Raw genomic sequence first — 20,712 nt, 5'->3', positions numbered from 1 at the left:
ACCTTGTTCCAGGACCCCAGGACCCCTGGGGCCTGCTTTAGGGCTGGCAAATACCCTACAGAATGTCTGGAACTGAGCAGACCCAGTTCAGGAATTACTCAGGAAACCCAGCCCTCATCTTCCCCCTCTACCCAGCCCTGAGCTGAGGCCATCTCATCAATCAGTCAGTAGTGCTTATTGAGGGCATACTCTGTGCAGAGCCCCATACTAAGTGCTTGGAGGACTACGGTGGAGGTAGTAAGACAAGATCCCATCCCTCCCTAGAGCTTGCCATCTAGCCATCTAAATTATACTTTGTGGGAAGCAACATAGTGTAAAGATATGTACTTGTGAGACCAGTGTGGGTGAGTGCTGAAATTCTTAGGTGACATGGGAGTGCTGAAGTGGCAGCAGTGGGGGAAATAGGGTGTGGAGTAGAGAGATTAAATCAGGAAGGTTTCGTGGTGGAGGTGTGATTTCAGAAGGGCTTTGAAGATGGGGAGAGCAGTGGTCTGTCAAAGGTGAAAGGAGGTGTTAGAGGCTTGAAAGAAGTATGTGAGCTGAGGTGTAGTGTAAGAGGAGACAGGATGACTAGTGGATGGAGAGCCGGTAGAGTGGCTTGAAGTCAATCATCCGGAGCTTCTTCTTGACATGGAGGAGAATGGGCAATCATTGCCGGTTTTTGGCTCGCCCATCCCAATGGGACCCCAAGGAGCAGGAGATAAGGGCAGAATTGCTCCAGGGGCCAGGCCCCCTCATCCCCCTGGAATCCCCCCTCATACTTTTATGGAGAGGAGTCCTCTCTGAGCCCTTATTTTGGCCTTGTCTTTGACTCATCTCTCTCATTCAGTCCACATATTCAGTCACCAAATCCTGTCATTTCTACCTTCACAGCATTGGTAAATCCACCCTTTCCTCTCCATCCACACTGCTACCACGTTAATCCAGGCCTTATCCTGTCCCACTTGGCATCAGCCTTCTCGCTGATCTTCCTGCCTTTCTCCATTCCAGTCCATATTTTACTCTGCTGCCCAGATCATTTTTTGGAAAAGGTGATTAGTGCATGTCTCCCCACTCAAGAACCTCCAGTGGTTACTCATCCACCTCCTCATCAAACAGAAACTCCTTCCCATCGTCTTTAAAGCACTTAATCAGCTCACCCCCTCCTACCTTACCTCCCTGATCTACTACAGCCCATCCTGCACACTTCGCTCCTTTAGCACCAGCTTACTCACTGTGCTCTGTTCTCATCTGTCTCACTGCCGATCCTTTTCCCACATCCTCCCCCTAGCCTGGAATTCCCTCCCCCTCCATATACACCAGACCACCACTTTCAAAGCCTAATTTGAAAGGTCACATCTCCACGAGGCCTTCTTCAGTGAAGCCGCCTTTTCCGCAGTTTGTTCTCCCTTCTGCATTGTCTATGCTCTCGGATCTGTGACTTTTGGGCACTAAATACTCACCCCACCCTCAACCCCACAGCACTTAGGTACAAATCTATAAATTATATATTAGGAATTATTTATGTTAATGTCATTCTCACCCTCTAGACTAAGCTTCCTGTGGACAGGGAATGTGTCTACCAACTCTGTTGTACTCTTCCGAGCACTAAGTACAGTGCTTTGCACACAGTAAGCACTCAAATATGATTGAATGAATTAATACCATTGATGATGAGCCAGTGGAAGGTTTGGGGATGCCAGCAGTCACTAGGCTGTAAGCTCATTGTGGGCAGGCAATGTGTATATTATATTGTACTCTTCCAAGCGCTTAGTACAGTGCTCTGCACACAGCAAGCGCTTAATACAATTGAATGAATGAATGAATATCTCCTGATGAGTGGGTCCCAGACTAGCAGGAACTTGCCTGGGACCAGGTTCAGTGGCTTGCCATACTGATGTTCTAATGCCAGTCTATACACTCTCCCTTGAACTCATCTGCTTTTTAATTTTTTTTTAATGGTATTTGTCAAGCACTTACTATGTACCATGCACTGTAGCGAGCTTTAGTGTAGATACAAGATAATCAGGTTGGACACAGTTGATGTCTCACTTGGGGCTCACAGTCAATTCTTATTTTACAGATGAGGTAACAGGCACAGAGAAGTTAAGTGACTAGCCCAGGGTCATCCAGCAAACATGGCAGGGTTAGAATTAGAACCCAGGTCTTCTGACTCCCAGGCCCATGCTTTTTCCACTAAACCACACCTGCCCAAATTCTCCCACTTCATATCTGACAGACCAATACTCTCCCCAACTTCAAAGCCCTCCTAAATTCACCTCTTTAAGAGGCCACTTGCCCAAGGTCATCCAGCAAACATGGCAGAGTCAGAATTAGAACCCAGGTCTTCTGACTCCCAGGCCCTTTTTCCTCTACACCACACTGCCCAAATCCTCCCTCTGGCTTGGAACATCCTCCCACTTAATATCCGACAGACCAACACTCTCCCCAACTTCAAAGCCCGCCTAAAGTCACCTCTTCTCCAAGAGGCCTTCCCCAACTTAGTCTTTGTTTCCCCTCCCCTCCCACTCTCTGCATCGCCTATGAACTTAAATCTGTCCCCCTTAAGCATTTTGATATTCACCCCTCTGCCAGCCTAAAGGCACTTTTGTACATCTCCGTCTGTATTTGTTTTCAACATCCGTCTCCCCCTGCCATCTGTGAGGTCCTTGAGGATAGTGACCATATTACCAACTCCACCATATTGTACTCTCCCAAAGCTTTAGTACAGTGCTGAGCAGGTGGTAAGCACTCAAAACCATTGTTTGCTGCATTTCAGTAGCACCTTGTTCGTAAACTAAATACATTCACATTGAGGAGGAAGACAGAATTTGCCAGTCCTGAGCTGAGATCCAGGCTTTTGAGGTCAACTGGGAGTAGAAAGGGTCCCAGGAGAGCACTGGCCTGTGACTGTTGCCATGGACTACCACACTTATCAGCCGACCTCGGTCCCTGACCATAATCGGGGGCCTGGGGGGGGGGGGGGGCGGGAGAGTAGGGGGCACCCAGCTCACCGGTGTTGGAGCTGGGAGCTGACCAGAGTTTGATCCAAAAGATCAGTCGATATAGCGACCCCAGGAGGTATTGTCAAATCCAGTTTGTTTTTTCATTTTAAGTTAACTTTCAGGCTTTGGACAGGGTAATGAATTTCACAAGCAGCTTCTCTGATAAGGAGGGTATCACTGGGAAAGTCCATTATAGAACAGGCTCCTGACTGCTGGTAACAGCACTCATTACATTGAGCAATTAAAAGCCAATGGTCTGGATGGGTGAGCTCTGGTTATTCCCATACCTCCGAGCTGCTTTTACCTAGGTGCCAGGCTAACGATGGGCACTACTGTGGAATTCAGTATCCAGAGTTACTTGGCTTTAAGGACATCCTAAGTAGCAGATCCCCAGCCCAAAACAGAAGTGAGAGATTGGATAAATGGATGTTTTACCTTTCCCTGTGGCCTTCCTTCCTCCAGCACCTCGTCTGACCCATTCATCATTGACCCCTGCTGTTAAAATTATCCTAACGTAGCAGGTAGACGAGAATTGTCTTGTCCTGAAAAGGAAAAAGGCATGCAGAAACACCTGGGCAGAAAGACTAGAACCATCTAAATTTCTCAATTCAGAAACCAGCCAGGTGGCTTGGGAGCAGAGCTGAAAGTGGACTTGGTAATCACACTCCTGCTTTGGATGGCAGACTGTTATTCCATCTCTGGGGAGATTGGAGAATTATTTATGTAACATCTATTTGTCACAGAAAATACACTTAAAGAAATGTCATATACTCCAGAAAAGAGCAAGTCAAACTCACTCAATTAATGAATGGCATTTATTGAGCCTTTATCTGTGCAGATCACTGTACTTTGAGAAAGTACATGTACAGTAGACCTGGTAGACACAATTCCTGCCCTCAAGTAGTTTACGCTGTAGCGGGGGAGATAATAAATCATGTAAAGGAGTTAATTCAAAAGCAGTTAATTCCTGGTGGGCATAGACCAGTGGAGAGACTGAAGAGGACTATTTCCCCAGTTTTAGTCTCTATCATATTGTCCTCCTAAAAACATCTCCAAGAGGTCTTCCCTAAGCCCTCATTTCCCCTACTCACCCTCCCTTCTGCACTAAATATGCATTTAGATCTGTACCTCTTGATTATTTTGATTTTAACCCTACAGCATATATACATATCCTTATAATCTTGCTAATTCCCCTCTCTGTAATTTATTTTAATGTCTTACTCCCTCTCTAAACTTCTTGTGGGCAGGGATGGTGTCTATTGCACACATAAAGAGCTCAATAAATACAACTGATGGATCCTACATCTCCATTTTCAGTCTCTCAGCTAACATTGTCCATATAGGGTCTGGTCTTCTGTCTGCACCCTGTACCTCAGTGTAGCTCTCCAAAGTTCCTGAAATGGTGTCCCTTTCTCACAATACTGTTGCTATTTGTGCCTGAGTGACTGTCAGCTTTCCTTACTTTGATTTCCTCCTCTATGCTGTGTCCCTGTATATACTATTCTAAACCTGGATCACCACACAGATTTCTTTGGGAAAAATTTTCAGTGTGGCATGATTGTAAGGATAATTCTGAGTTATTTTTTTTAACCCACCCTCAGGATGATCACAGAGAAGAAAAAAATTGCCCTGAAAAATAAGATTGATAGGATCATATGAGCATCCAAAAATTCAGCTGAAACTCTTGGGTCAGCAATAAGACAGAGAATTGTGGGATGGTTTTGCTTTCTTATTTGGTGGAGTCTTGACATAAGAAACAATCTCCTCTAGCTAAGAGAAAATGTCAGGCACCAGCCTGGAAGTTCAGATCAGTGCAAGCCCCATGTTAGTGTCTTGTCTGAGATGTCATCAGTGGACAATCTACAGCTGTTGATGGGCTATTGGTGGGCACTGCCATTTTCAGCCATGCTTGCACACATAAAGGGATCACTGTCTGGAAAGTTTATTAAGCACAAGAGACAGCTCCACATATGTACGGTGTCCCCTCTGAATAGGTCAAAAATGAAGTGTGCTCAGGAGCTTCACCTACTTCTAAATTCTCTCCAATGCCTCAGTACCATACTTCTGAAGACAACCGCCTTTTGGGCAGAGTTGAAGCCCAGCACCGCTGAGTGAACATACTGTAATCCCAGTGCCACAGTAATCAGTGAACAGGTGATTAGGGTGCCACCTAACCAGCTACATGGCTGGGGACTGTCCCGAATCAAGCAGCTACTCTCACCAAACAGTGCACCCAACCATATCCTGCAGGCTCTTCACGTGACAAACACTGGGGAGAATCTGGGCAAGCCTCCGCTGATGAGGGCTAAAGCAGGAGTTGGAAGACATCTGGGGTTTTGAAGGTCATCAAACCAGAGATGCTGTGCTGAAAAAAATCACACAACCGTTGCTGAGCCTGACACCCTCCTTGGCATTTCACTGGCCAGAGGGAATTCTGCCAAGTTAGCCACAGATGCTTTCTTTGCAGTGGTGGAAAGACAGTCAGCTTTAACTTTGGAAAATAATTCAACTGCTACATAGAGACTCTCACTGCTGTCCAAAAGGAGATTTGATCTTCAGTGGTGGCTGAGTTCCCCCCTCTGCATTTCAGAAGAAACCTCTCAAAATCACGTTGAACCTACGTGCACTTTCCCAAGCACTTAATTCAGTGTTCTACATCTAGTAGATGGCTCAACCAGTTCCACTGTTTGAATTGTAAGGAGAGCCACTTGAGAGCACCCCCGTGGATTACCCCCAGCAGAAGATTGCTGGTTCTAAGTTAGCACCTCAGACCACCACCTTCCAAGAGGCACCAATGATGAGCAACTGGGTCCTGCTTGGTTGAGCTCAATGACAGCCCCTTCCCAACACACGCTTTTTTTGCAAAGTGGAAAATTAAAGCTACAGTAGTTTTTAAATAAAGGCTGCATAACTCTTTGGGGGTCTGACCAGAACACATTTTCACCGGGTTAATGGTGTGAATGCATTCAAGTAGTATTGGGGGCAATTGCAAATTTAAATGCAATTAAATATTTTTTTTGGAAAGCTGATCCTCTGGAAGCCCATTTCAGAAGATTAAAATAAAGGCTCTAAGCCATAACATTAGATGCTAATGAAAGCTTTATTATTCCAGTATTGAGTCTCCTGTGACTTTGATCAAGATAAGTAATGATCAGGTGAATGGCTTAGCCACCTTTCTGGCCTCCAAAGTCTTTTGGTAATTAGAATCTAAGTGAAACTGTGTCACGTGTTAAATACATTTAATAATGTTCCACCAACTTCCTCAACCGTCCTCTGTTTCACTGGGATCAAATCCAAAGGACATTTTCACCTCCTCGACGTGGAGAGTTAGCGCCTGCCCTCGTTTCCAGAGCAGCAGAAACGTCTGAAAAGTCAGCAAGACCAGCTTTGGGTACGGTCCTTAACCTTCCTTGAGCCTGTTTCCCCACCTATAAAATAAGGGTATTAGTTCCTCTCCTCTCTGCCCTGAATCTCATTAATAATAATTTGTTAAGCACTTACTATGTGCAGAGCACTGTTCTAAGCGCTGGGGTAGATACAGGGTAATCAGGTTGTCCCACATGAGGCTCAGTCTTAATCCCCATTTTACAGATGAGGTAACAGGCACAGAGAAATTAAGTGACTTGCCCACAGCCACACAGCTGACAATTAGCAGAGCCAGGATTCAAACCCCATGACCTCTGACTCCCAAGCCCGTGCTCTTTCCACTGAGCCACGCTGCTTCTCTTTAAGAGTCTGGACGCAGCCGATAGAGGGGACATTTGTTTTGAAGACATTGCTGCTGTTGGGAAGGCTGCATCCATGAGTGCGAGTGTCTGGAAAGAATCTCTTGCATCTTCTGTCCACGAAAATACAGTTGTGTACCTTTTCAGGTCCCTGGCCATTTAAGTGAGCATTTCTCAGGTTACGAAGAGGGTTTTGTTCCAACCCCAGCAGGACATGCACCCGAGTGGTTTTTGCTGCACTGAGGATGGTTTGCGCTGAGCCATGCATCCACACTTGTTCGCCCGGTTCCCCTGGGCCCAGCGGCCCCTGTCGTGAGACAGCTAGCATGGAGGATGGGTGCAGACTGTGGTCTCGGAAGTGTATCTCTGAATGCTCAGTAAAAGGTTCTGCACAGAGTAGGTGCTCAGTAACTACCATGGATGATGACTGCTCACCTACTTGGTAAGTCATCGAGGAGGATGTTCACAGTGGCTTAGTTGGGGCTGGGAGGGAGCAGGGGTCTTTTCCACTTCCCTGTCAAAACCAGGGGAATAGCAAAAAACAAGGAACAGAATGCCCAACAGTGAAAAGCAGCAACAAAACAGCAACATCTGGGACTTGTGCTATGAGACAGTGTGGTGGAATCAGAGGGCAGGGTCCTGACCTGTGATTCCTACTGGCGGGGTCTTTAGGAAGCTAGAGATATCAGAGAGACCGACTTAACTGCCATCCCAGCTCGCAAACACTCTCTAGGGCTAGAAGAGCTCACTGGCTGCCATTTGGATTGGGCCTGGAGGATCCTGATCAGCCTTGGGCCAGGGTGAAATTTCTTTTCAGTCCTCTAGTTCGCAATTTCCTCCTTTCTCTGGTGCATCAATAGCTTGTATATGTTCGTCTTTGTCTCCTTTCGACCGACCGAACACAATCCCCCCCAGCTCTCTCCTGTGAGCTGTCGGCTTTTCCTCTGGCTTCCTCCTGTCCGGACGGTGAAGACCACAGGTGACATTCTCTCCCTCTCTCAGGGTTTGTGATCGGGGCCCCGGCCACACCTACAGCCACTGTGCAGCACTGCAGGGCCCTCACATGCTTCCAGGAACTCCCAGCTGGGAACGGGCTGTCCCTGCTCCTCCCACTGCCAGCTGGAAATGCCTCCACCCCAGTCCAAGAGAACATATTGAGACTCTGGGGTCAATGAACCACAGCATCTGACTGTGACATTTCTTTTTTTTTTTTTTTATTGAGTTAAAGGACACGTTCAATAAATATCTTGAGCTTTAGGCCTTACCCTGGAAATTAGATTTTTCCCAGCCCAAACTCCATTGCCAGCAATGGATGGATCAAAACAAGGGCCAGGACCTTTCCGTATTTCAATACTCAGCTTTGACATCTGGACACCATAACAGTCTCCAAATATACCAAATGCAAATGGTTAACATTCTGTACAAATCAACCGATTCTTCACAGAAGAAAACAGGAAAAGACTTAATTGTTCGCCAACTGTCCCCTGTCCATTATTTCTTCAATAATGCGATTTACCGCAAGGGCAGGAGGTTCATGCCACTTCAGCTCCCCGTCCTATCTTCACACCAGGGGCCCAGTTTCTGGCAGGGCAAGTAACCAGGGAAGCAGGAGATCAGAACTAATATACAGGTACTCTACAGGTGACCCTGCTTTCTGCAGGGCCTTTTGACAACACTGGGGGAATCCACTGAGGCAAAGGCAAGGATCCAGCTTTCAAAACCAATAATCCAGAGTATGGCATTTGCTTCCCGGGCCAAGTGACTTAAGAGCCAAAGTCATTTTTCCATTTAGTTGGTCTATTTAACTGGGAGGAGATTCCCTCGTCGGATGTGTTCAATTCACCCATCTGAGATCACACCAGAGGTTTGAGTCCACACAACATAATCTATGGCAACTTAGTGATTTGTTTTAGAACAGTGGATTTGACCAACATAACTGGTAAGGCCAAATAAAGAACCAAATTTCTTTACCCAAGCCGGAGTCCTGAGGGAGTCGCCGTGACTTAATTCCCTCGCAGGCATCTCGGCGAAAGTACAAAAAAGACAAAACAATACCTCTCCCATTCTCCCCCCCCACCCCCGACTCCCCCAAACACGTAAAAGCTTCGAACGTCTCTGTCGTGGGACTGATCCGTGACCCTCACTCGGCCATCCCCTTCACCCAGGGCAAGGCCCCTGACGCATCTTTCTGCGGCTTCGGATCGGAAAAGTTCTCCGCAAACCTCTCCCTCGCCTTGTCCCAATTCTTTTTGTTCTTGTTCTGGGTGAGCTGGATGTCTTCGATGGATGAAGCCGGGCCCGTGCCCAGGCCTGCGTGGGTGCGCCGGAGGCGAAGTTGGATCTGCCACGGAAGGTTAGAGATAAGGTTTACTCTCGAGCAGCGGGATTCCATTGCCCATTGCAAACTCTACAGAGGGAATGGGGTGCCGCAGCTAGGCTAAACAGAGAAGGCCGCAAAATTCCACTTGGCCTTTGAGTTGGAGATTTGGGAGTCATTACAGAGGGACGCCATACACGTTAGACAACCGGCAAAGGCAATGACAGTTTTCAAGATGAACCATGATAAAACACAAAAAGAAAAAAGAACTCGAGCCGTGACCGCCATGTGCAGCTGAGAAGTACAAACAGGTCCTTTACTGGGCAGCTCTTATCAACTACTTTTTCTACTTCATTGTGTCTGTCACAAAGCTCATCTCACTCTTCCCTTTCCTGTGGGATAGGCTCTTCTCACATCTGGGACACAGCAGAGCTCCCTGGTATCACCAAAGTCCCAATGAGAGTAGAGGCCTAACACTGCTTCCCTCTTCCCACCTAGGCTAGACAGGTTTGTCACCTCTCACGCTCTTTTCATACAGTACCACAATCCACACAGAAGAGCTGAGTATTGAGGCCGAATAGGTGAATCAGAGGGAGGATCCTTAATTTGATGACTGAGGGGGCCAGGCTGATTAGGAGAAGACAGGTGAAAAGAGGAATCCCCTGGGACTTCGGGTGCGAGGGAGGATGGATGCCTGGGGCTTAGATCTAGGGGGCTTGGGTCAGGACACCGGGGGACCATGGGGCCCGGGTAAGCTATAGACAATTAACTAGTGAGGACGGGACGTCCAAGACACCCAGAGAATGGGATGGTTGTCTGGCAAAAGATGGAAAAAGATGCCTGCCCCTCTCCACCAGGAAAACAAACTGAGAAGAGGGAAAACATGATGTTTTTCATACTTAAACAGTAAAACGAAAAGGATGGTTTTGCTGAAACAAGGATAAAGGGACGCATCCTATGCAGAATCTAGAAGGGGATGGATGAGTAACACAATCCTTGCGGTGATTCCCACCTATAGGTCGGAGGGGAGCGCACTAGCATCCTGGAACCAAGAGGGCCATGCTGTCACTAGACCAAAATGAAGAGGATAAAGCTTTGCTTGTGGAGTGTACGAGTGGTGCTAGAGAACAGGTGGGGGGATGTATCCAGTGGGAGGTGTTGTAATGGCAGTCGCCCTGCAGCTGGGGCCAGTGTTACTGAGGAACCTTAGCCTCCAGGTCCTAACTGTCCTAACCTCACAGGCCACAATTCAGGGACTTCTTTAATGTTAGGGAAAGAAATGCTTTTTCAGTTGTGAAAAAACTAAACAGCAAAATACTGAACTGTGCATGTCTTTCCCTGGAATGTGAGGGTTGCATTCTTGCAGAACCCATTTGGGAAAACTCGTGCTTCCACATTCACTGTGACCAATGGTCACGAACATGTGTACAAACTTTTCCTCCAACACTGAGGTGACAACGCTGTCCCCAGACAGGCTCAGATTGGCAGATGAACGTTCCTGCATTTCCTGGCATCTTTTACCCAAAACGCCAAGTGACAACATGCTTTGGCAGAGCTGCCTGTACTCTACAGTGCCCAGAAAACTGTGGAGTCTCTGCTTTCAAAATCAGCCATTTAAAATTAAAGCTGGGGCTCAATAAAATACAAACTACTCTCCCGACTTCCCCCTTGAAAGTTCTTTACATAAGTAAGTCTATCCTTGGGTGGGTGCATTCTGAGAATTGGTAATTGATAAAGGGAGAGAGCAAGATGACTTACTGGGGCCTTCATTCCTCCACCGTCCTTCCCCAGCCCTTCTCCTTTCTTCCAACCCATCTTCTCCAACATCTTCCGGCCTTTATTGCTGTCATTGATTTCCCTTTAGGGCAAGTTAAAACATGAGTTGGCAAGAGAAAAATGTCAAAATACTCAGTGAACAACTTAATTCTGATTGCAAATTAACCCCTGCCCCCTCTTCCCCAGTAGCCCTTTTACTGCATTCTGCCTAGGGAATCTAAACTCTCCCCACCCCACACTCATTTTTCCCTTCCCATCAAGATCAGAAAAAGGAACCGGGCACCCCTTTTCTCCAAGGTGGGGGAAAATGGAATTAAGGGGATTAAGATGGTACTTGAGATCCATTTATTTCTGGTTTACTCCGGAATCATAAAACAGGAACCTGCCCCCAGTAGTTTTGTAGACAAACTGTTACTAGCAAAATAGAGGAAACCACAATATGACTCTGAACTGGGAAATCACGTTTTTGGATTTATATTTTTTAAAAATCCAGAGTTTTCCTGGGACAACTAAGTTCAAAAATGGAGCAGGAGGGAAACTCTCCCTGGCACATAGGAAAAAGGAACCCAAGCAGACAACTTTTGCCTCTTTCCTACTGCCCCAGAAAGTCCTCGTCTCACCAGTCCTCCACATCTAAGGCCCCTCACTATAGCATCTCGGGAGCAGAACTGGAGGTAGTGAATGCTCTCTGGGCCCACAGGGGACTTCACGAGTTGACCAGGAGCTGCCTTAATTTGAAGACTTGGTCCTAGGTCAGGGCTGCATTGGCTGTGGTGCCCTCAGTCCTCCAATGACCAAGGAGTAGGCCACGAGCCAGTGACTACTGACCCCTGCCTACTGCTTTGGCAGGATCAGGGAATGATGGGATGGAAGCTGGCCTGGGGAAGGCCCCGGCTCTCACCGTCATCTACCTTAAGCCTGAAGAACCCCTTGTGAGTAGGGAACTGCCCTGTGACTGAACACTGTCCAAGGACCATACTCCTTAGCCGGCAAGGAAGCAAAGCGACTGTGCATACTCACGAGTGCACGGATGCAGGAGCATCATCTCTCTGAAAGGTCCCCTCACTCCCAACCTGCTCCCTGCGTTTTCCCGCTCGGTCTCTATACTTTGGATTCTTCAGTGCCTTTTCATCTTCGTAATCGGTATTCTGCAGGCACACAGACACACACACACAAAAAAAAACCAAACAAAAAATAATGTTAGAATAAAGGAATTCATAGCTGACCCACTGCATACCCAGTATAGCCCTTCTTTGAAGAAAATAAGATAGGGTTGGAGGTGGCTGCAGTAAATTGGGATGTGGAGAGGTGTCTCTGGGACTGGCGTTTGAGTAGAAGACAGTGCCAGGAGCTCCAAGGGAGGGCTGTGCTGCTCCTTGGCAAGCCATGAAAATTTTGGGGCCAAACCATCTGACTGAGCTGGCAGACATATGGCAGCTTTACCTCCAGGAGACTCTGAGTGGCCGAGATGTAGGAAAAGGAAGAGTGAAATGTGGAATCCTCAGCCCCATTTAGTCTTGGGAATGAATGAGGGGCCCCGGGAACATTCCGACCTGGAGCAGGGAAAACTGAAGAAATAACTCCAAGACAGCACCACCACATGGATTTAATCAAAAGTCGGTCAATACAGCTGAACACCACTTTGGCATTTTAGACACATACCCCACTACCTTGCAACAGTTTTCCTCTGGGGAATAAGACCATGCAGAAGGAAGGTTTAACAACCACTCTACACTCCAACACAAAACCTCAGAATTTTTCTACCAAATGTGGACTCATCCTGATTTACTTCCTAGATATGGATTCAGGTTAATGTACCCACCCCCTGCTTGGCCAAGCAGGTCTTCCAGCACTAAAATCCTATCTCCTTCAGGAAGCCTAACCTGATAACTTCTCATTTTTCTACCCTACTCCCTCAATTATGTGTCATCTATGCACTCCCTAAGCCCTTTAATAGTCATCCCACCCCAACAGCACCTATGTACTTTTCCTCATACTCTGCTTCTTCCCTTATCTGTAATTTATTTTAATGCTTCCCTTCCCAGTTAGATTGCAAGCTCCCTGTGGACAGGTATCATGTCTCCCAACTCTACTGTGCTCTCCCAAGTGCTTAGCACAATGCTCTTCACATAGTAAGAGCTCAATAAAACCATTGATTGATTTGCAAATCAGGAATCTATATTCCTTTTTAAAAACCATGCTCCACCTTCTACCCCCTAGCATCTGCCCATCTCTGGAGCTGAACTATTATTGGGCTTTGTCTTATCTCTCCAAGCTAACTGGAAGCTCAATAAGACGGGCCTCGAAACTAAAGTCACTGCCTGGTTTACTCCAGTACTTCATTTAAAGCAAGCGTTCAATACATACTGCCAAAAAGAATTCTCTCAGTGAAAAGGGCAGCATGAGCACAGCACTGTAATAAGCACTTGGGGGAATACAACAGCAGTAGGAGACCTGAGTATAAACAATTTAACAGGGAAGAGAGATACAAGATTTACAGACAGAAGAAGAAACCGGAGATGAATATGGGCAGAAAAGCAAGCGTTTAAATAGACTACATAAATTGACAAGAAAGAAAGTGCTTATAAGTGCCCAAGTGCTAAGATAGTGCTAAGGAGAAGAGCAATCAACTGAGGAAAGCCTTCTGTAGGAGATGAGATTTCGGGAGGACTCTAAAGATGAGGGAGACTGCGGTCTGGCTCAGAAAAATCTTTACTTCAGAAGGAAATCATTTCGGCTGAACCTTCGGTCAGTACAACCCTTGTCCCTTGCATTGTCAGTCCTCCCATCCGCTCTAAATCCTGAGCTTCAATGCCTGTTCACCTGAAAACGCCCCCTGACGCCCCAGGGCACCCCTGTCTCCTGCAGGCCGGGGCCCAGCTCCTTCGGGGCTCACAGCCATGTCCAACAAGTCTGCCAGGGGAGCGGCAAACCGGCCCTCAGCCATTCCTGGAGGGCGGGAAACTGTTTGCAGTTTTTTCTCAGTTTAAAGCTACTTCTCCGGGATTTTCTCCTGAGAGGAATTCCCCAAGAAGCAACTTTTAAATAAACAAAACAAAAAAAACATGGAAAGCCATGGTCCAGTCATTAATGATTCCCCATTGCCCTGACTCCCGGGGACCCCTACCCTCAGCCCTTTCACTCCCAGTAGCAACAGCTTTTCCCATATCAACTTCTCCCGAGCACTTACCTGCAAGCCATACTTTACTCGTATTTTCCTTAATGCTTTTCTTCTTACTAATTCTCTTTCCTCTTTGCTCAGTGCAGGACTAACTGAAAGAGAATGACCATTCCACCTTAAAAATGACAGAGTACAGCATGTTGCATTAGAGAATACGACTGCTGGGGCACAGGGTATAGTAGAGCACTAGAGAGCAAACACGTTTATCATCTTCAAGCCAGCTAGAAGGCCAGCACTTAAGATAAAATGAAAAGAAAAAGAGACAAAAATAATGCTCCTAGCATTTCCCCAGTGTCTGCACTGCATAGAGCAGGGCGGAGCTGACTGGTACCCAAGATCAAGGGGCCAAATGGCTAGTCCCTTGCCCCCAGACCTCTAGTGAGTTGGATGTCCAATTTCAGGCAGGTTCAGCTCTCCCCACTCCCTGAGGGAGAGGGTAAGTGATGGGCAATGAGCACTCAAATACCACTGATTGATCGACTGAAAAGCAGGAAATTGATTTTCAACCCAAAACTCTTTTTAATTTAGTTTAGGAGCCCTGGGAAGCACAACAGAGCAGTTTAGCAATCGCTAGCAACCTTTACACAAGGGGGGGAAAAAAAGATTACCCTGTACCATAATACTTTTACCACTAGTTTCCCTTCAACTGAATTTGAACAAATCAATCAGTAAAAACCTTGGGATTCTGGGATATTAGCAGCCATATTAACAATGACAAAATGCGTCTGTAGAGCACACCTCCCAAGATCAAAGACAATCAAACTAAAGTCAGACCTAACTGGATCAAGAGAGTGATCACTCTGCGGTTGGAATCGTACCACAATTACTGTTCTGAGAGCACATGGAACTACCTACCGATGCAATGTTACTAACACCCTGTTAATAAATTGAATATTAGCCAATATTTACATCTCTTTGTTCCTCTTTAGATTAAGGTGCTCTTACAATGTGACACTTTAGAGTGAGGCAATAATGTGAACATGTTAACTGTGGCAGCAATTCCTTAGCTGAAATTTTCTACTCCTAAACCCCAAATCATCCACTCCCCCATGAAACGGGGACCGTCCTTAAATGCAAGCTGGTGTCTGGCTTCGGATTAAAGTGGGTATACTGTACTATTTGGCGACTCGCTGAGAAGAGAAAAGATTGTAGCAATCTCGTGGTTACCCACCAGATGATTCGTCTTTCTTATCCAGGCGAAGGTGCGCTCTCACCTGCCCTGGCTCACATCCATCACAGGTGTCACTGCCTGGGTGGATATGGAAGGACAGCACCGTTTCGCCGATTTTCACCTCGTCCCCGTGCTCCAGGATATAGGGGTCACATTTTGTTTTGGGCTATAGGGAAAAAAAAACACAAGTAGGAGAGTTAGTTGGAACATGGCCATTTCAGGGACGCTACAACCCAGCTTTCAGATACAAGTGGTGTGCCTAAAAATCTAGGAATACTAACTGTGTTGCTAGAAGCCTAATGCTACCATCACCATCATCAGATAGCTCCCTTAATGTGCACGGCTAATTCTGCATCCCACAAGTCAGCTGCTGCCTCCTGGCTTCCAGTTGGGAAAGAAAATACACAGTCAGGCTGGGATTAAGAGGCACCCAAGTGTCTGCTTCATCAGAATTCTAATCCAGAATGCTTTAAATACACAACTCTGGGGCACGGCATTTGTGTCTGCTCACGAGAGACTTCACCAAGCATTCAGTCAATGGGACTCAAATGTGTGACTTCCCTAGTCATATTGGAGAGAATGCCTTGGATCGGCCACTTGTCTGATATATGACCTCGGGCAGGTTACTTCACTTCTCTGTGTCTCAGTTTCCTCATCCATAAAATGGGCATTAAGATTGGGAGCTCTATGTGGATCAACCCGATTACACTCTATCTACCCCAGGGCTTAGTACAGTGCTTGGCACATAGTAACAACTAACAAATACCACAGTTGTGATTAATTATTATTACTATTTGCAGATTTCAGGCATAGACCTTCGACCACATGTGTGTCTGGATTCAGCGTTATGCAGCTTTGAAACTAAGTTTTGCGCATGTGTACAGCGGACCCGGCGTATAGAACAAAGCATGATTTCTCCTATACCAGGGATACTCGAGGAACACAGCTCTCATGTTAGAGGAGAAATGACTGTACACATATGGGTTAGTCACCAGACCTGTATCACTGCCAGGTCTCTGCAGATTTCTTGGGTGACTAAAAAGAAATACAGGTTTTCCTTCCCAACTATGGTTTTTCCAACTGCATTTTGAATACCCAAGATCGATTTTCAGAATACCATTTATTCATTCAATAGTATTTATTGAGCGCTATGTGCACAGCACTGTACTAAGCACTTGGAATGTACAATTCGGCAACAGATAGAGACAATCCCTGCACAATGACAGGCTCAATTTTAATTACCTGTCTACCGTGTGACCTTGGGCAAGTCACTTCGCTTCTCTGGGCCTCAGTTACCTCATCTGTAAAATGGTGATAAAGACTGTGAGTCCCGTGTGGGACGTGAATAGCTCGTATCTAAAGCCCTGCTTAGTACAGTGTCTGGAACATTGGAAATGCTTAACAAGTACCCTCTAGACTGTAAGCTCGCTATAGGCAGGGAACTGTACTCTCCCAAGAGCTTAGTCAGCGCTTGGGAGAGTACAATACAGCAGAATTAGCACATCTGTTGCCTGCTCATAACAAGCTTACTGTCTAGAGGGGTCTACAGACACCACTGGGGGATGCTTCAGTAACCTAATCCCATAATTGGGGAAGGCCATTTCTAATACAAAAGGTCATTAATTATCACAATAGGGGTGAGGGGAGAAGACAAATAAAATAAGCGGCATGTACCAAAGACACATCTGAATACCCTTTCGGGGAGGTGATGGGAATTAGTTTCAATACTAAACAAGCACAGGGAAGCAACATAGGTAAATCAGAATATTCTTAATTCTGCTCTCAACTGCACTTGTCCGGCAGTGAGGTAAGAAATGTGAGGGAAGAGAGGGTGGAAGAAATCCCACTAACCACATGTGCCAGGAAGCCAGGGTCCAGAAAAAGACTGGGGCCTGGAGTGGCAGTGAGGCAGAGAGCAGTCCAGGAACAGCAGTGGTGGTGGGCCACGATCCACAGGGCGTTAAGAATGAAGAAAAGTGGTTTAATTAAGTGCTTCCTATGTGGTAAAAAACTGTCCCAAGTGCTAAAGAAGATATAGGATAACCAGATTGGACATAGTCCTTGTCCCACCCAGGGTTTATAATCAAAGAATTAGGGAGAGTACATATTTTTTCCCCATTTTTACAGATGATGACGATGACATCTATTAAGCACTTACTAAGTGCCCAGCACTGTTCTAAGCTCTGGGGTAGATACAGGGTAATCAGGTTGTTCCATGTGGGACTCACAGTCTTAATCCCCATTTTACAGATGAGATAACTGAGGTACTGAGAAGTTAAATGATTTGCCCCAGTCACACAGCTAAGTGGCAGAGCCGGGATTAGAACCCATGCCCTCTGCCTCCTAAGCCCATGCTCTTTCCACTAAACCACGCTGCCTTTGTGAGGAAATCGAGGAACAGAGGAATTGTGGGAGGAACAGATGAGAAAATTCAGGCTCAGAGAGGTTAAGTGATTGCCCAAGGTTGCTCAGCAAAAGACTGGCTGAGCTAAAATTAGAATGGAGATCTCCTGACTCCCAGTCCTGTGCCCTTTCCACTAGGCCATGTTGCCCTTCAAAAAAATCCAGATGGCCCAGGATGAGTTGGTTGACAAGAGAAAGCATGGGGATGGGGGACTGGGAGAAAGTGGAGAGCTAAGGAAAAAAGAAAAGGGGAAGACATTAAAAAGCCCAGAAGGTTTCCCGGCTCTCAGCTATACATAAGATGGCTCGGGAAAACATGCTCACCTGAAGGATCTGCTTTCCATTGACAATTGTGCCATTCTGACTGCCTTGGTCCACAAGAACATAACTTTGCAACTCATGGTCAAAATAAACTTCGGCATGAAACTTGAAAAAACAAAATAAAACAATTGTGCCATTCTAGTTTTCCAGCAAAGGAATACAAAAAACAAAAACACACAGGTTTAGAAATGTACAAAGTTGCCAAAAAAAAATGATTTTAAATACATCACACTCTATGTGCATTAAAGAAGAATAAGTAAACCCTAAGCGAACTCTTACCAAGTAACAAAAACAAAAGACTATTAATCAACCCAGCCAATCTAGTTGATAGGACTGATGAGAGTCTACAGGGTACCGAAGTAAAAGACATGGTCCTGGCCCTCCAGAAGCTTACAATCCAATGGAATTTACATTCTTGCAAAGAAGCTGAAAAGGCAGAAATAAGCAAGCAGGTGCACATTTAGTCTTTGCTTTAACACCAGCTAAGGGGCTGGGCTGACGTGGAAATGTGTGCACGCTGCCATCTGGCAAATAGCTGAGATGCTCTTTACGAGTTCCTTGTGATGAACTCAGGCTCGACGATTTTATAACAGCATCCAGCATACCGTGGGTGTTCACTGACTACTAAGTACAATGAAACTTGCTTCTGGGCACCACTTACTGGTCCTCCCCAAATCTGGTGTTTCTGCCATGAGGTCTTCAAACACCAGTCCATTAAAATGCTCTGCAATTTGCAATGAAAGACTAGGCTACCAATATTTTATCTGGAAATTCAATCTTGTTCCGAACTGAAGCCTCTTCAATATCATATCATTTATTAATAGGCCTCCCTGGGTGCTATGAAATATTGTTTATGGATTTAAAAGGTTGAAGTCAGTGACTATCATGTAGGCATTTAATGGGCTTGACAAAAAGAGAGGGCTAATCGACATATATAGATCATAACATTGTGGCACTATTCCAAACTGGCCTTCAAAAAGGCAACTTTAAATGACCGCGCCAAATAAAGTCTGTGTTCTTTCCAGAGTTACTGGGCTGAACGTTTGATGATTGATAACGCAAACATTTTCTATTCATTTAATTTGTGGCTAGCAAAATTATGTGTCCCCCCCCACCAGAACAGACACAGGCTGCATTGCTTTTGTTAGAAAATGACAGATTGTTTTAATGAAAAAACAAGGAGCATCGTTTCGATTAATATTTGATCAAACTTATAAAGCCAAACAAGGGTAGGGGTTAATTGTGAAAGTAGTTGATTCTATCATTAGAAACTAAAACAGGGTCACCTTTTCTATATCTTGGCTTACCTTACTGACACCAACTTCAGGAATTCGGAGGGTATGTGCCATATCTTTTTCTCTGTAAATTTAAATAGATTTAAAATCTTTTGTCATGTACAGATGAAACAACTGAGGTTACGCAATAAATAATGAAATAACTGCTGGTATTAGAGTGCATTTCTTCTCGAAGAGCTATTTTAATACGTCACAGTCTCTCTAACCCCATATTCAATTTCCTGTTTGAAGGAGCTTTTCAGAAGCAAAGTTTCACATCACAGAATAATGAGGATTACTTAAAACCTTTGCTCCATCTATCGCAAATCAGTCAACAATCAGTGAGCGTCTAAGCTAAACCTGTGAAATCTTACTTTGGTTCTAGTGACATCTGTTTTCCCAGGTCTGCCGGATAAAGTCTAAGTTCTGGAGATTTAAAATGAAGACATTATGTGTGATTTGAAATAATTCCATATTCTCTCCCATTGGCAAGTGGAAGACTATCTTAATTGGGATCCAAAGCTACCCTACTTACTGAGTAGGTTCTCAGGGCAGTTGCTAGACTCAGCTAGGAATGACCGTCTGGAGAACAAAGGGAATGAAAAGGAGCCAGGAGTCAGGCAGAGCTCTGGGATTGAATGTGAAAGGGTTAAGGCCCGGTAGGGACACAGAAAGATGCGGGAGAAAGCCAAAAGGTGCCGGGACATGGTTCGCCTGCATTTTGCCCCCGTTTTTCCACAAGGGATGCTTTTCTGCTCTGAAGTAACCTACACTCACCAATGAAGACCAGAGGACCCTAAAGCCAATGGAAATTTGAGCCAGGGTTGAAAATTTGCTTGAATAATGGAAGTAGGTAAAAAGACTAGACATCTGCTACATGGGGAGCAACACTGTTTAAACTCCCTCTCCTTCCAGATGACCTGTCTGGAAAGTTGGTTTTGAAGGTCTTGGGGAGGGGGAATTTAAAGAAGGTATTTAACATTGCTTCCCTCTCCACTGCAGCTAAAGGAAGGTGTGTTCGATTTCGCGCAGGTCGCTTCTCATCTCAACTGGGGTCAACAGAAGCCCTTTAGACTGCACGAGGGAACGGAGAAGGAACCTGGGTGAGATGGGCGGGGAAGAGAAAGGAGAGAGGCAAGGGAGGAAAGGTAGGCCTCAGACCAGATTAAGGAGTCGGAGAAAAAGGCAAACTGGTAGAGACTCCAGGGAAGGTAAGACACATGGAGTTCAGTGTTCAGTGTTCACAAATGGACCAAGAGTTCATGAATGAGCCCACTCATTCAGTTCTACAGTTAAGGCTAAGCTTGCTTGTTTCTTCCCTTCCACACCAATCTCCCATTCTTTAGCTCCCTTTTGGAAGGCAGAGTAACTCTAAAACCACTAGGCACCCTTTAGTAAGATAAATGCTATTCCTGGAACCTGAGAAGTAGCATGGCATAGTGGACAGAGTATGGGCCTGGGAGTCAGAAGGACCTGAGTTCTAATCCCAGCTATATCACTTGTCTGCTGGGTTACTTGGGGTAAGTCACTTCACCTCTCGGGGCCTCAGTTTCCTGATCT

General features: G+C 45.9%; 2 protein-coding genes across 3 annotated transcripts in view; both read right to left on the bottom strand.

The window, feature by feature from the left end:
• PDE8B (phosphodiesterase 8B) overlaps nt 1-3,535 on the bottom strand; it is a 181,530-nt gene extending 177,995 nt beyond the window's left edge. For both annotated transcript variants that reach the window (XM_029065012.1, XM_029065025.1), the window contains exon 1: nt 3,420-3,535. The gene's annotated coding sequence lies outside the window, so the exon portion shown is untranslated. The remainder of the gene's footprint in view (nt 1-3,419) is intronic.
• A 4,386-nt stretch (nt 3,536-7,921) lies between these two features.
• Nucleotides 7,922-20,712, bottom strand: part of AGGF1 (angiogenic factor with G-patch and FHA domains 1) — a 36,740-nt gene continuing 23,949 nt past the window's right edge. Inside the window, exons 9-15 of the mRNA XM_039911202.1 lie at nt 19,186-19,237; nt 17,882-17,983; nt 15,155-15,320; nt 13,993-14,075; nt 11,823-11,950; nt 10,785-10,884; nt 7,922-9,050 (exon numbers count right to left, since the gene is read on the bottom strand). Coding sequence (XP_039767136.1) covers nt 8,850-9,050; nt 10,785-10,884; nt 11,823-11,950; nt 13,993-14,075; nt 15,155-15,320; nt 17,882-17,983; nt 19,186-19,237 — 832 coding nt within the window. The 3' untranslated portion in view covers nt 7,922-8,849. The remainder of the gene's footprint in view (nt 9,051-10,784; nt 10,885-11,822; nt 11,951-13,992; nt 14,076-15,154; nt 15,321-17,881; nt 17,984-19,185; nt 19,238-20,712) is intronic.

The sequence above is a fragment of the Ornithorhynchus anatinus genome, chromosome 1 (genome assembly GCF_004115215.2).
Source record: "Ornithorhynchus anatinus isolate Pmale09 chromosome 1, mOrnAna1.pri.v4, whole genome shotgun sequence".
Lineage (NCBI taxonomy): Eukaryota > Metazoa > Chordata > Mammalia > Monotremata > Ornithorhynchidae > Ornithorhynchus > Ornithorhynchus anatinus.
Note: the sequence above shows the minus strand (reverse complement) of the source record. Positions and strands in the feature narration are given on the sequence as shown.